This window comes from Caretta caretta, chromosome 20 (genome assembly GCF_965140235.1).
Source record: "Caretta caretta isolate rCarCar2 chromosome 20, rCarCar1.hap1, whole genome shotgun sequence".
NCBI classification, from domain to species: Eukaryota; Metazoa; Chordata; order Testudines; family Cheloniidae; genus Caretta; species Caretta caretta.
The window spans coordinates 4,502,007-4,517,070 of NC_134225.1; the positions used below are offsets into that span (position 1 = coordinate 4,502,007).

Sequence of the window (15,064 nt, forward strand, 5' to 3'; positions counted from 1 at the left end):
AGCTGGCTGAACTGGGAATTGACTTCTGCTATCCCAGGTGGTAGGAGTTGCAGTGAGCTGGACATCACAGCCTGGACCGAGCAGGTAGGAACCAATTACCTCACTCTGGCAGATGCAGAAGAAGCTCAGCATGGCTGGAAGTTGCTCCATGCAGTCCTCACCTGGACCGCCCTCGCATGCCCCTTCTCCTCCCCTGAGATTGCAAATAAATAAACCGTCCGGGAGCCACACAACACGTTTTTACAAAAGAAAGTGAAAAAAGAAAAAGAAAAAATACTGTTTATTTCACACAACTACATCAAGTGCATCAGTCTAACAGAGCAAGACAGCCAGACCCCAGACTGACTCCCCACCCCCATGGAGCCTGTCCCTCCCTCCTTGTACAACTTACACCACCTCACACGGCACTCTGAAATCCACCAGCTTCTCTTGAAACTAGGCAGTGGTGTTAACTGAAGCAAAGGGGAATGGCCCGCCCAATGAGGACTGGCTTAGTGCGGGGAGCCCTGGAGATTGGAAGCTGGAGACACAGGACTGGTGATAGCATGTTGGGTTCTGATTGACCCGGGGCGGCGGCATTTAAACCACCTCCTGCTACAAGGATGATAATGAAACCGCTTTTGCTCCCAGTCCTGCCCACCACTCTGGCCGTGTCTGGAAATCACTGAAACACTCATCTCTTAGGGCAGGGAAAGAGGGAGATGGATCACCTTTATTAGGGAGGAATTTGCCTGCCAACCCTGCCCTAGCTATTCCAAACGGAGGTGGAGGGACAGCAGATCCGGAAAGGTACTTCCTGAAAAACAAAAAATCACAACCCTCCCTCTAAGAAACCTTCTTTGGACAGATTCAGATGCGCCCCTCGAGCACCCCGTTCTGCTCTGAACGGGGCAGAGGTTTGGGGAATCAGCAATGCCGGTGTGGCATTGGTATCACCCCCACACCAGGCAGCCAACGGAATGGCTAGCTTTGCTTGTAGCATCTTGGGAACAGCAGCATCAACTCAGGGCAGGGGACCACCCAAACATGCTAGCGAAAGCCTGATTGGAAGGGAAGGTGCCAAGAAATTCTACTGCACAGCAGAATAGCCCTGCTGATGCTGGGACTGAAGTCTGCTTGTGGGGGCAGCAGCTGCTTCCAAATTAATCTGCTTAGTCTTTCCCCTGTTCCTCCTCTCCCGGCTGAGTCTCATGGTCCTGGGCTGGTGACACTCGCGCTCCATTCAGCCTGCAGGCAGATCTGTGGAACGCCGTCTTTGCCCGATAAAAATGCGGTAAAACCAAAGCAGCTTTTGAGTTCAGCAAGACCCTCAACTGACCCCCATCCCGCCCAGGTCGGCTGTCCCCAAATCAACGTGACGTATAAACATTTTGCCTGGCAGCGAGTTACGCTGAACCCCCAGCTCCACCCTTCTGGAGCAGAAAGCTCACTCCTGCTGCCATTCGGAAGGTGGGCGATGAACTAGGACACAGCCTCTTTTGAGATTCCTCTAGGAATAACGACTAGCCTCTGGGATGTGTCCTGGAGATCAGGATGTCAGACCCATAACCATCCTATATCTCCTGGGATAAAGAGAACTTTGTGGGACACTGGAAGCTCCCATAAAGCATAGGGCCAGCTGACACCGAAACCAGATTCTCATCCTAATGGGCTACCTGACGCTTTCCTAGCCCGTAGGTGGGCCCCTGGCTGCAGATGAAATTGTGACAGGATCTGATACCACCTCTCATTACCATGCAGGCAAACAGAACCTCCCACTCCACTTAGCAGCAGAAGCTACTTTCTGATGATCTGCTTTGGGACTGAAATTTAGACCTTGGTTTGGTTTGGTTTTTTTAAATGCTTAGGCCCGAGGCAACCAGCACTGTCTCTTTAAGATAAGCAGAAGAGGCAGTACCAAATAGGACCTTTTCCTGGGTTTACAGTTAAGGGATATTGTGAAATCATTTGTATATAGATATATATATTTTGGCTTTCACATGACATCAAAACACACCTCCCATTCCCTTCTTATGTTAAAGACACACAGTGCATATACAGACAGGAACAGGCTGGCCCCACCCTCCCTGAAGGACCCTAATACACACAGCTTCCTCCACTTATTCCCCTTTTGCACTGAACCCAGCTTAGAAAGAGGGCACCTGGGAGAGATCTCGGGACAGATCCCACCTGCCTGCATCCAGCCTGAGAGCTGGGCTCTGGCGCCCTTTGCCATGACGCCACACAGGCGGTGGCAGGGGACGACACGTTCAGGCGACATCCGACGCGCTCTAAAAGGCTGCTGGTTAAAGAAGGCATTGACGCCCCCTGGAGAGCGTCTCCTGATTGTTGAGCCGCACAAGGAGGGACTTTGTAGTTCAAAGCTGAAGGCTGTTCCTTCCACACACACACCCCGGGCCTGGTTCGTCTCCATTGTAAAGAGTCTCAGTCCTTTGCCTGGCCACTTTCCCACAGGGAGGAGGGCTGGCGCTGATGGCTTGGAGTCGGCCCCCCCTTCACTTGGCAAGTCAACAAGACAATCAGCTGATGGTCTCTTCTCTTACAGCTGCTGCCACTTCCCCATCCCCCTTCCAGCACTTAGCAAGAGTTGGCCCGTCCTTTCGTTTTCCAGATTACCCCCTTCAGAAAAGCCACGCTCAAAAGGTAAGCGTAGAACCCTGCAGGAGGAAGGTAAATGTACCCTGTAGAGCCCCGGCTCCACGGCATGGCTCTTTGGTCCCCCTCTCCTGGTGAGACCACTTAGAGTGGTTTGTGCCTCCCAGCTAACAGAGGCCCATGCTTTAGATCCCCAGGCTCGAGCCCTAGCAGGGGAACGTGTAACGCTTGACTTCAACAGGAGCCAACGCGAAAAAAGAAAGAGGATGGAGCAAATGAAAGGGCTCACACCCTGTCCACCTTCAGAGGCCTCACTTTGGTGAAGAAGCTGCCTGGCCCGGCTGGTTCTGTCCATTTCTTCCTCTAGAAACAATCCCATTTAGTGCAATTGAACCTTCCGTTTCCCAAGGGTGGCAGGGGAGATGCCAGGACGCAGGTGGCCGGTTCTCCTCTGGCAAATGAGGTTAGTAAGAGAGCTACCTACTGGCTCTTTACACGTGATCCCAAGCCCTAGCAGCTAATCATATGCAGAAACTTCCTTTTAAAGTCTTTTGATGGATAGTGCTTTGTACTCATAGGGAAGGGGATATAAATTAAGCTACTCTGCCTAGATACCGTTAGATACCAAGAGCTTGTGTCTCACACGGGACAGCCAGGGTTCCGAAATAAAAAGGGACTGAAATGAAGCAGGCTTCACATCTGCCTGTTCCCGGACCCAACCGGCCTCCTGGCAGGCCCTGACGCTACCTTGGAGAAACAGGAAATTCTAGAAAAGAAGAAAGTCGTTCGTGTGGCTGACATATTTGTGTGACACAGAAATGCACGGATCACAGCACTCCCTGTGCCCTGCCCCACTTCTGCCCACTTCCCACTTCTGGGATGATTTAACTGGGAATTGGTCCTGCTTTGAGCAGGGGGTTGGACTAGATGACCTTCAGGGGTCCCTTCCAACCCTGATATTCTATGATTCTATGATTCTCTAGCACTCACTACATGTTACACTCAGGAGCAAGAGAAGGAAGGAGCTAGGCGTGTGATGGCCGACGTGTACATGGTCAGATCCTGTGAGGATGAAGGGCACGGATATATGCATACGGCGGGGGGGAAATAATGCCCGGCTGCAGTCAGCGAAGCTGGGCTAGTGGGGCTGGGGGAGGAGGTGGGCAGGGGCAAGGCCTAGGGAACAGTTAGTCACAAAGTGCTCACGGCAGGATCCTGGGGGTGGCCGGGCTGAGACGGGCAGGGTTCTCTCCTCCCACCTGCCCCCCTAGGGGATCTGAAAGACGTTGAGTTTGCTAGTGTTTTTGAGTGTCTGTCGGCGGTTGCAGAACCAGACCCGGACGACCTCGCGGTCGTAGTTGAGCTCCTTGGCGATCTCGGTGATCTCCTGGCCGGTGGGCAGGGCGTTCTTCTCGAAGTAGGCGTTGAGGGCCTCGATGGCCTGGGGCGTGAAGGAGGTGCGGCGCTTGCGTTTCTTGGAGGGCTCGCCGCCCACAAACTCCATCAGGTTCTGCTGCCCTTCCTGGTTCCGCAGCTCAGCCTCGCTCAGCCACTTCTCCAGCACGGGCTTCAGCTTCTGGGCGCTCTTGGGGGTGATGTCCAGCTTCTCAAACCTGCAGGCAGGGCGGCGGGGAGGGAGAGAAGGCGTGAGGGTCCCGCCCTGCGCCAGGGGTCTGGCACAGACAGAAGCAGCAGTGACCAAACTCTGGGGGGTGGTGGAAGGGGCATAAGATCAAGCCGGTTATGTGGTCACGTGCCGGTGGTACGGTAACAAACACGACAACGGAGGCTAGTGAGAAAAGAGGACTCTGAAATGGGATGCAGGCATGGACGCACGGTTCTGGGGGATCCTCAGGAATCTAGGTCTGCCCACAAAGAGGGGCCAAAGCAGGGCGCTGGGAGACTGGACTCCTGGGTTCTTTTCCCAGTTCTGGGTGGAGAGTGGTCACAGCAGTGGGGATGGGGACTCGGGACTCCAGGGTCCTATTACCAGCTGTGGGAAGGGGTGGGGTCACTGACACCCAAACCGAGGCCCCACCCCGCCCCTTCTCCCCGAATCCCATCCCTTGCGCCACCCCTTCCCGAGGCCCTGCTCCCACATCGCCTCTTCTCCCAAGACCCCACCCCCCCTCACTCCTCTCTGCCCCCTCTTCCCTGTGTCGCTTGCCCTTATGGCTGGAAAAAAGCAGGGGGCCATGGCGCACCCCCCCCCCCCCCAGCCCAGCATCCCTGGTGTCATCTAAAGGTTAGAGGGGGAGTGGGAGTCGTGAATCCTGAGTTAATTTGCCAGGACTGGTAAAGGAGTGGGAGTCAGGCTGCCTGGATTCTATTCATAGCTTTGGATGGGGTCTGGGGTGTACAGATTACTGAGAGACAGAACTCTTGGGCTCTGTTCCCAGCCCTGGGAGAGAAGCGGGGTATAGTGGTTAGAGCAGGCAGAGGGGCCCAGGAGTCAGGACTCCTGGGTTCTATATTTGGCTTTGGGCGACCTATACAAGTCACTCCATCTGTGCCTAGTTCCCCTCTCTATTGGGGGCATTAGTGCTTGGCTGAAAGGAGAGTGTTATGAACACCGGTTTTGGGGTGGGCAGGGCCGGGTGCTGCTGTCCTGGCTCAGGGGATTCTCCCAGTGAAGTCAGTGGGTTCAGAAACGCTTTCTCTCCTTTCGGCTGACTCAGTTTCCTCTTTGCTTTTTCAGGGGAGGGAGTCACCTAAACGCTACACAGCCGAGCGGCGCCCTAGCCAGTGTCCGCCCCAAACACCTGAGCCCCGTAACAGGGCCGGCACCGAACACAGCCGCTTACCTGCAGATGGCAGACTGGCTGTAGGCAGGTCCTTCCGTAGCCGTCAAAGCTTGACCCACCTGTGTCTGCGTCAGGCCCAGAGACAGACGTCGGATCTTAAAGTTCTTGGCAAACTCCCGAATCTCCTCTAGGTTGATTCCATCCTCCTCGATGCCCGTATTAGGAGTTTGAGGCTCTGGGGTAGGGAGGGGAATACCGTTATGAAGTGCAGTGCGCTCTGTATCATCACCTCCAGCCACAGTCCATCTCCTCTCGCCTCCAGGGAGATCTCGAAGTGGGAGCAGACACTGTCCATGACTGGCGGCATTCTGGTAGCCTCACCCTATGGTTAGGGCCCCACTGGGCTGACGGACAGTCTCTGCCCCAGGGTGCTTACAGTCTAAATAGACAAGCAGTGGAAGGGGAAACTGAGGCAGAAAGAGGGGAAGTGACTTGCACAGAGGAGGCTAAAAGAGAACCCAGGTCTCCCAAGGCTCAGACCAGCACCACATCCGCAGGGCCATACTGCCATGCTAGGGGAAGCAAGTCCAACATGCGACTTGACTCGTTCCAGAGTGCTTTGTGTCTCGGGCAGCAGCTCGTCGGGGCTGGGATCTGCCTGATGCAGGGCACTGGCGTCACTACAGAAATAACAATACTAACATTGCACTGCTTCGCAATGTCTGATTCGCTCTTTAAAGGCTTTTTCCTCCCCACCAAAAATAAATGCTTCCACTTTGCTTTGTTTTATAAACAAATCGGAAGTTTCACCCAGCACACCAGCGACCCTACAATAACAACCCAGCGTGTGTGCGCACAACACTGACTCCGTGTCCTGTACTCTCACCATTAGAACCTGCTTCCTCTCCTACAATCACCGGGAAGGGATAAACCTCAGGGGTCACATCACACACTCTCCAATTCCTGCGAAGGGAGTGCAAGCTGCCTGCCCTCTCCCCCCGCAACCAGCATGAAATGGACAGGACCCGAGAGGTGCTTACTGGAAACGAGTTGGCTCACTGTCGGGGTCTCCGAGCAAGTGATGGGAACAGGCACGGAAGAGGGCTTAGCAGCAGGGGCTGGGTTTGCGATGACCACAGCTGGCTGGGGCAGAGCAGGGGCAGGCTGGATTGGCTGAATCTGGTAACACAGCAAAAAACAAGGCTCAGATGAGGGCCATACAAGTGCATATAGTCCAGACGGATGGAGAGTGTTGTGGCAAGCTCTCTGCTGCGGTAAAGCCCTGGCCACCCACCCTGCCTTTGCATAGGGGACAGAGCACAGCTCTGCTACGCTGATTCCCCGTTGGCATATGGCCCATGCATTGGTGGCGTATGTAAAGCTGCCCCCATGCTATTCTAACTCATGCCAGGGTCACGGCTGGCACAGACTGGATCTCCGGTCTTCCCCTGGGCTGAATGGAGCTTGGCTGCAGGACAGAATCTGGCCCGTAGACAGGCAATCTGCACAAGTGAACTGCAGCCAAAGCAGATGTCTCTTCAATTCCAACATGCCAGGGCCGCCAGACCTGGCTAATTGGTGTCCTAAACAGTGACCTCTGGCATTGGATCCGGGAGCTGCCCCCTTGGGGCGACCTCTGGATGGAGCTGCCACCTCGACTCCTTCCAAGGGGAGAGGTCAGGCTCAGTCTCTGAACATCCTAACGAGGCACTGGAGAATTCAGCAGGGTGCTAGGTCCTGGCGGAGGCTTCAACACGTTGTTTAATGCACAGTACGTGGATCTGTAAAGGGCCAGTGCCCAAGTCACCAACCTCCCCAGGCTTCTGGGAGCTGCTGGCCAGCCACAGACACCAGTCGGCTGGCTCTCCGAGAAGGTGCCTGTTAGACAGCCGTCACCCGCCGTTCGGAACTCACCTCGTTCTTTGCTGGGGACTCTGGGGCGCTGGGTTTCCTGATGGCCGCCGTCTGGAGGGCGCTGCTGGCTAATGTAGCAATGACTTGCCCTTGGGCGTTCAGCAGCAGCTGCGGGGTCACCGCCTGCACCTGCAGGTTCTGGGCTGGCAAAACAGCTGGGGTGGCGCTGGCCGTCGTGATCCCAGCCGGGTTCACCACCCAGGGCAGCGTCCCAATGACCTGCAGAGGAGACAAGAAAGGGAGCTGGGTGCGTGGCACACCAATACTCTTCCCCACCTCCCGTCCTGCAGGATGCAGTCCCCCCCTCCCGAGGCTGGATACGGGACACTGGATGGGGTGGGCCAGTGCTCTGGGGTGGTGCTGAGAATTTCTCTTTCAAGGGCTTGGCTGGCTGGTTCATGCTCACACGCTCAGGGTCTAACTGATGGCCATATGAGGGGTCGGGAAGAAATTTCCCCCAGGTGACCTTGATTTCACCTTCCTCTGCAGCACGGGGCCCGGTCACTTCCTAGGATCATCTGGGCATACCTCACTTAATCGGTTCCCCGCCACCGCATGGGCCCTGGGCACTGGTGGCACAGTTGGGTCACCTGTGGGCTGCCACATGTGGATCTAATTCTGGTTGAGCGTGCGGGTACTGGGTGGTCTGTGATGCACAAGAGGTCAGACCAGCTGATCTGGTGGTCCCTTCTGGTCTTGAACTCTGTGACTAACTCTCCTGAGTGACAGCTCTCGGGAAGGGAGAGGGTGCCCATAGGAAGGCTTTACGAGTGGCAAGGGAAGGTTATCCTCCTGTTGTCTTCTGGAGCCCGTCCCCACATACCTGTCCCTGGGCATTGGTCAGGATCTGACTCGTTATCCCTTGGACGCTGGGAATGGTGTTCGCGATCACCGGGGCGGCGGCCAGCGAGCTGAGGAGCTGGGTTTGCCCGCCGAGAGAAGCCGCACTGATCTGTAGAGAAAACAGGAGTCGGAGGTTAAACACACGCACTCAGCCATGCCTCGTTCAGTGGGGAAACCCCACTCTGGCTCCCTCTTAGAGGGAGGAATGGTCTAGCTGCCTTAGGTACTTATCTGGCCCCCATTATGGAAGTATCTCGACACTTCACAATCTTTATTGTGCTCATCTTCACAAACCCCTTTAAGCTAGCTAGCCCGGGTAACCGTAGCAGCGGGACAGAGTCTGGGGCTGGCAAGCGACCTGAATTTGTACCCAGCGTTCCCGGCGGGCTTGTACTTGGGCAGTTGGGCCACGCAGCCTCATCTACACTATTACTGTGCTAGCTAGATCAAAGTTAGCGCAGGGACACCTCCGCACGCTGACAGTCACCGCTTCATTTGTGCCCTCAAGGACTTAGCCACAGTCAGGCAGGAAGCCTGGGAGACTGCAAAGAATTGAACCCAGGCCTGCAAAGTCCCAGGCTAGCACCATAACCACTAGACCATCCCTCCTCTTCCAGGTACCATCCTTCAAGGAGGTCTCGCCATCCAGCCTGCCTCTGCTCCGTCAGTGACGGCAGCCGGCCCAACCCAGCAGCTGCTCCCCTACCAGAGCCCGTGTCCTTTCTCCCGACCCGCATGGGAAAAATCCTCGTCAGAATGATTAATAACAACACCTGGCTCATACCACCAGTAGCTCTCAGAGTGCTTTACAAAGGGGGTATCATCAGCCCCACTTTTATAGATGGGGAAACTGAGGCACAGAGTGGCAAAACGACTTGCCCAAGGTCCTCCAGCAGGTCAGTGGCAGAGCCAGGAATGGAACGCAGCTCTCCTCCCTCCCAGTCCACTGTTCTATCCACTAGGCAACACTGCCTCCTGTTCTGGGCAGGTATAAATGATGATGCAAGGGGCCAGAATCAGGCCCCTTTGTGAGCTGCTCCGTCAATAAAGAATGCCCGACGTCAGGCCAGCCAGCAGGGATTCCTGACCACGCAGGACAGACAGCTTGGCTCCCAGAGGTTCTCTGGAGCGTCACACCAGCTCCTTACTATGCCAGGGTTAAAGGCAAATCCCGCAGGCTGGACTGTGATTTGCGTCTGCGTCTCCAACGGCTTTCCCGCGGGTGGCGGTGGGGCGGCAGCGGGCTGGGGCAGGATGGCCGGTGGGCTCTGGAGCGAGGGCTGCGGCTGGAACACGGCCTGCGTTTGGATGGAGGGCCGCGGCTGGACCGTCTGCGGAGCCTGCAGTGGCTGGGCAGGCTGCACGGGAGTTGGCACTGCCGTGTTCAGCACCGCAGCAGCTGAAAGCAGAGCAGACACAGGGGACACTGAATAGCCGTAATATGCCTCTCTCTTTGCACCCCCACTGCCCGTCCCTGCAACAAATCATCATCGTAATACATAGCCTCATGCAGAGCCTTTAAACTGAGCCCCCACCGGTCCTGCGCGAGCCCTTCTTATCCACCCACCAGCCCTGGCCTCTGTTCCGTCCTTTGGATGCCTGGCACTTGAAGTGGACAAAGGAGAAGGGTGCATGGAATCCAGCACAGGGCGGGCTGGCAGAAGACCAGTTGCCAACTCTGGTGGCTTTATCACCCGTCTCATGATTTAGGGTATTCACCCCATGGAGCCCCAGCTCTTGGGGTCACGGAACTACGGAAGAATCTCAGCTTTCGTCTAAGAAACTGGACGTATGATTCTAGCCCCCACGGCTGCAGAGAGAAGCTGGGAAACATCCCTAGCGCTTTGTAACTGTAGGTCTCAAAGCATTTCCCAAAGGAGGCCAGGATCATCACGCCCCCATTTTACAGATGGGGAAACTGAGGCACAGGGCAGTGACGTGACATGCCCATGGTCATCCAGAAAGCCAGCGGCCGAGCTAGGAAAAGAACCAAGGAGTCCTGAGTCCCAGCCCAATGCTCTAGGTATCTCACAAGTCAGTTCTTGTATCGAGGCCTGTGCGTGACCATGGGCAGGGCTTGCACGGATATCCAGGAGTGCAGGGCACCGGAGTTCCATCCACAGCCATCACAACACAAGGGGAAAAAAAAATCTCTAACGACTAGAAGGCCAACAAAACTGGCATATGGCTTGGGCACGATCCACGCCACCCTCCCCTCCCTCTGTGCTGCCTGTCCAGACATCCAGATGGCCCTCAACAGCCTAGTGTCAGAGCATCTCACAATCTGTAACACACTGACCACACAACTCCCTGTGAGGGAAGACAGCGGTATTATCCCCATGTTACAGTTCGGGGGACCAAGGCACAGGAAATCCATGAGTGAACCAGGATGTGAACCCAGTTCCGCAGAGTCCCCATCTGCTGCCTTCTCCGCCAGACCATCATTTAGGAGCAGCTTCTTGTTGAGAGGCAGATTCATCCCCCCTGCACCCCTTTTTGGAAGGGAGCTGGCAAAGATCAAAAACCCTGGTCTGTCTAACAACCCCAGAGCCTGAAAGGTCCAATCTGGATCCACCCTTAACTCTGTAAAGGGAACCAAACTGGCCATCGGGCCGAGAACACGCACAGCACCAACTGCAGGATTAGGCAGCGTGAGGGAGCCAGCCCTTCGGGGCTTCAAAGCAATTAGACACATTAGCTAAACACGGCTCTACCAGGAGACAGGTCAGCGTTAGTCTCCTAGCTCTGCACCAGATGAACCAAGAGGGCACCGTTCACCCCTGTGGCAGCATGAGGCCTCGGCACTGCTGAAGCCTTTTGGCTTACGTGGTATACGAGCCGTGTGGACTGAAGCGGTGCCTAGACCTCATGCTGGCCCCCTGCGCGCGGTGGATTTCACCCAGAGAGCAAGCATGGCTTCCGCACCGACCCAGCAGTAGACTCAGAATTTAAATGCAGATCCTGGCCTTGTGCTCAAGAGCACTGGCCCATGCTTCCTCCCAGACACAGAGAAATCAGTGTAACCTTTCCTGCCCAGCATGAGCCTGCAGTCCTTATGCATGCAAAGCCAGCTGGAGCCAATGGGAGCTTTTGCCTGCAAAAGAACAGCAGATTCAGGCCCGGGGCTTGCAGCTTTACACTGTTCCCAGGCCAGGTGGACTTTGACTCAGCACAAGCCATGGAACAGGGATAGCTCAGTGGTTTGAGCTTTGGCCTGCTAAACCCAGGGTTGTGAGTTCAATCCTTGAGGGGGCCATTTAGGGATCTGGGGCAAAATTTGGGGATTTGTCCTGCTTTGAGCAAGGGGTTGGACTAGATGACCTCCTGAGGTCCCTTCCAACCGTGGTATTCTATGACATTTGACACGACCAGGGATGCTCTAAGGCAGAGGAGTGGCCGTTACCTTGCAAGTTGGCTATAGGTGGTTTGAAAATTCCCCCTGTAGGAGAAGCAGCCGTCAGTCCGGGAAGGGCAGCGACCGTTGCTGTAGGAAATGTCCACACAGCCAGCCCCTGCTGACCAGCCACTTGACCTGCAATACTGATGGGGATAAGAAGAGGTTGAGTAACTGCCCCTGCTGGAACCATTACTCCTGTCACAACTGTTGCTAAGTTTTCCTGAGTCAAGACCTGCAAAAGTAAACAAGATTTAAAAAAGAAAAGGAAAAAAAAATCAACGCCACTCCAGACAGCACCAGCCGCGTTAGCGAGCGCACGCGGTCTTTCCAAAGGCACACTTTGCCCCAGCCAGGGGGAGCCTGCCTGAGCCATGTGTGGGCATGGGATCGCTCCCGTCTTAGCAGCTGGGTTCCAGCTGAGTGGAGCCCCCCCGGAGGCTGGTTGTCAAATCACCACCAGAGGGGGACTTTTTTTTTCCTTAGTGCAACCCTACAGAATCATTTCCAGCAGCAGCTCAACGCCACGGGGCCTTCTGTGGCGGGCGCTATACGGAGGAGTGGCCAGGGATGGATCAGGACACAGAACCTACACTCCATGCCTAGGCGGGTTGTTTCATTCAAACCCCACCCCACCACCGGGTGCTATCCCACTGGGCAAGTCTCTGTGCAAAACACACAGCGCTGTTTCAGGGACCATTAACAACCGATACACGCCGGGGAGCGTTGGAAGAGCGTGTGTGAATCCCACATGTAGGACACAGGAGAAATACCCCGCGCTCTTCCCCCTGCTCGCCGTCCGCATTTGCTCCCTTCCCACGCCCATCCGTGTAACTGCCGGGTAGTTACCTGTGGCGCGGCTTGCACTGCCAAGGGAGTTAGGGTTTGGGTCGGCTGGCTCGTTGCTGGGCTGAAGGTGGTGACAGATGAGACGCTGGCGGGAGCTATTCCAGGCAGTGACTTTACTTCACCTTGAGAGGAGGAAATAACACAACGTCAAGTGACCCTGTCACTTAAGTGTAATGACAATAACAATTATATAGGGCTTTTCAACTACAGATATCCAGAGCTGCATCATTACCCTTATTTCACAAATGGGGAAACTGAGGCACGGGGGGGGAGGGAAATGACCTGCCCAAGGTCACTTAGCAAATTAGTGGAATGCTGGATGCAAAGTGGGGTTTGGGGTGGAGGCTGACAGCTCGCAACCCCCCCCATGTAATAACCTCGCGGCCCCCTGAGGGGTCCCGACCCCTAGTTTGAGAACCTCTGCCCTACCCCAAAAGAAGCTGAACATCAGAACAGCCATACTGGGTCCATCTAGCCCAGTATCTTGTCTTCCAACAGTGGCCAGTACCAGGTGCTTCGGAGTAAATGAACAGAACAAGGTAATGTATCGAGTGATCCATTCTGTCATCCAGTCCCAGCTCCTGGCAGTCAGAGGTTTAGGGACACCCAGAGCATGGGTTGGGTCCCCAACCGCCTTGATTAATAGCCATCGATGGACCTGTCCTATAACCCACTTATGCTTTTGGGAATTCACCACATCCCCGGTTCACAGGCTGACTATGAGTGGTGTGAAGAAGTGCTTCCTTTTGTTTGTTGTAAACTGGCTGACTGTTAATTTTCAGATCAGGTGACCCCTGGCTCTTGTGTTTTCATTTTACAAAGCAGATCAGGATCCTTACCCCCATTTTGCAGATGGGGAAACTGAGGCACAGAGCAGGGACACCACTTGCCCACGGTCACTCTGGAGCTCAGTGGCAGAACTGGGACTGGAACTCAGGCGTTCGGAGTCCCATGCCGGCGCTCTATCCACTAGGCCATCCTGCCTCCCAGTTGGTAATGCCTAACATACCCACTGTTCTGAGTCTCGGTCACCACCACCCTGGTCTGGCCACCTCAGCCGTGCATGGAGGCAAGGTGACACCTTGTGGCCAGACATAGGCATTGCAATCCTGTGACCTGGGACGGCAGTAGAGTTCCGAAAAGGCACCGACATTTTTTGGCACAGACTGCGTTAGTGAGCACCACCCTCCCATTGCTACCCCTGGGTAAGAAAGACTGCATCACAGCTACATTACATGCACCCTCCTTCTCCTCCACCTTGGACGCTAAGGCCAAAGTCATTTTCTGCCCAAAGGAGCTGACGATTGTAGGATAACAACACTATCTTTGCAGCTGTGCCCAAACTCATAACTTACCAAACTGAAACCCAAGAATACTTCACCCACCACTGAAAGGCAGCCACCTCTGGGGTGGGACGCAGAAGCTGTTTATCAGCACATATCAACACTCCAGAACATCCTAGGGCAGGCAGGGAAGAAAAATCCCGCACCCCTACACTGCTTCAGCCGTTTGCTTTGGGTATGTCTACACTGCATACTAAGCCCAAGCTCTGACTCAGGTCTGAGCCCAAGCCCCTCTTGTGTGCACACACAAATCAGTGTGAGTTGGGGCAGGCAAGCCCTCAGGACACCGACAGCTCCGCAGACGCTGCTTGGGTCCCACTGTGACTCAGGTCCAATTCCTGTCATTTTGCAGTGTGGATGCAGATGAAGCCGCAGCCCACCCTCCTCTCTAAGGTCCGGATGGTAAAGAATATGGCACATGGAGAAAAAGAGACTCCCTCTAACCCTTTTTATGGATTACATCAAGGAGCGTTCCTTGCTGTTACTGTCAAAGGGGTGGACTGGATTTGGATCTCCACAAAGAGCCAGGCAGCAACCTGGGAAGGTGCAAGCATCGTATGCAGAAGTGTTTTCTTCTGCACAACCAGCGTGTATTGATCCCACGTATTCCTGGGCAGCACGTCGCATAGGCTGGGGAAGGCTGTGCCTCCCCAAACAGCCCAGCGTGGCCCCACCCATATTCCTCCCAGAAGCCCCCTCCTGCTTGCCCTTCCCCCTTGCCCCCAGCCCAGGCAGGCTGCTTCTCTTCAGAGAAGCAGGCTGGGGCTAGGGTGGCTGGGACTTGGGGTGGCTGGGGCTGCCCACCACTGGATTAGAAAGTGAATTGAAATTGGGAATATATTTTTCAGGGGAGCTTTTGGTGGACTCAGGAGGTTTTCTAGGTCTTGGGCATTTTCCTAATCATTTGCCCTAATCAATGGGTGTGGGGTGGGGGAACAGTGAAACAGCACAGTGTAGAGGACCTCGTACCAGTTGTCCCTCCACACGTGGTCTCTAGGTTTGCCTGCACATCTTCTCTTCCTGGTTCACTTGTTTCCACGGGGCAGCTACTTGCGACCTCTCCAGCTGTTGGTTCCAAAGCTTTCCCATCATCCTCTGCTGGAAGTGGGGCGTCCACTCCCACCTCCAGCACTCGGATAGTCTCATGACTCGACATCACAATGACCTGGAAGCAGACAGCAAAGCGTAAGTAAGATCTCAACGGGCACAAACCCTGAAAGAGACAAACAAGAAGAAGGCATGATTCTCTGGGCTTCACATTCTCCATCCACAGCAAAAGGCAGAGCTAGACTGGATCCATCTATCTATCCATCCATCCCTATACACATCCATCCATAATCCATCCCCATACATAGCTGTCTATCCATCCATCCCAAACACAT

The 15,064-nt window shown here is 55.0% G+C and overlaps 1 protein-coding gene across 4 annotated transcripts in view; it reads right to left on the minus strand.

The window, feature by feature from the left end:
* Positions 1-263: 263 nt before the first annotated feature.
* Positions 264-15,064, minus strand: part of POU6F1 (POU class 6 homeobox 1) — a 32,174-nt gene continuing 17,373 nt past the window's right edge. For 3 of the 4 annotated variants that reach the window (XM_048831943.2, XM_075121435.1, XM_075121436.1), the window contains 9 exons: positions 14,652-14,847; positions 12,340-12,461; positions 11,500-11,725; positions 9,245-9,495; positions 8,077-8,205; positions 7,254-7,472; positions 6,380-6,518; positions 5,400-5,574; positions 264-4,208 (listed from right to left, as the gene is read on the minus strand). In XM_048831943.2, coding sequence (XP_048687900.1) covers positions 3,863-4,208; positions 5,400-5,574; positions 6,380-6,518; positions 7,254-7,472; positions 8,077-8,205; positions 9,245-9,495; positions 11,500-11,725; positions 12,340-12,461; positions 14,652-14,847 — 1,803 coding nt within the window. In that variant the 3' untranslated portion in view covers positions 264-3,862. Of the gene's footprint in view, positions 4,209-5,399; positions 5,575-6,379; positions 6,519-7,253; positions 7,473-8,076; positions 8,206-9,244; positions 9,496-11,499; positions 11,726-12,339; positions 12,462-14,651; positions 14,896-15,064 lie in introns of all 4 variants that reach the window. The other variant, XM_048831942.2, reaches the window with a different exon arrangement.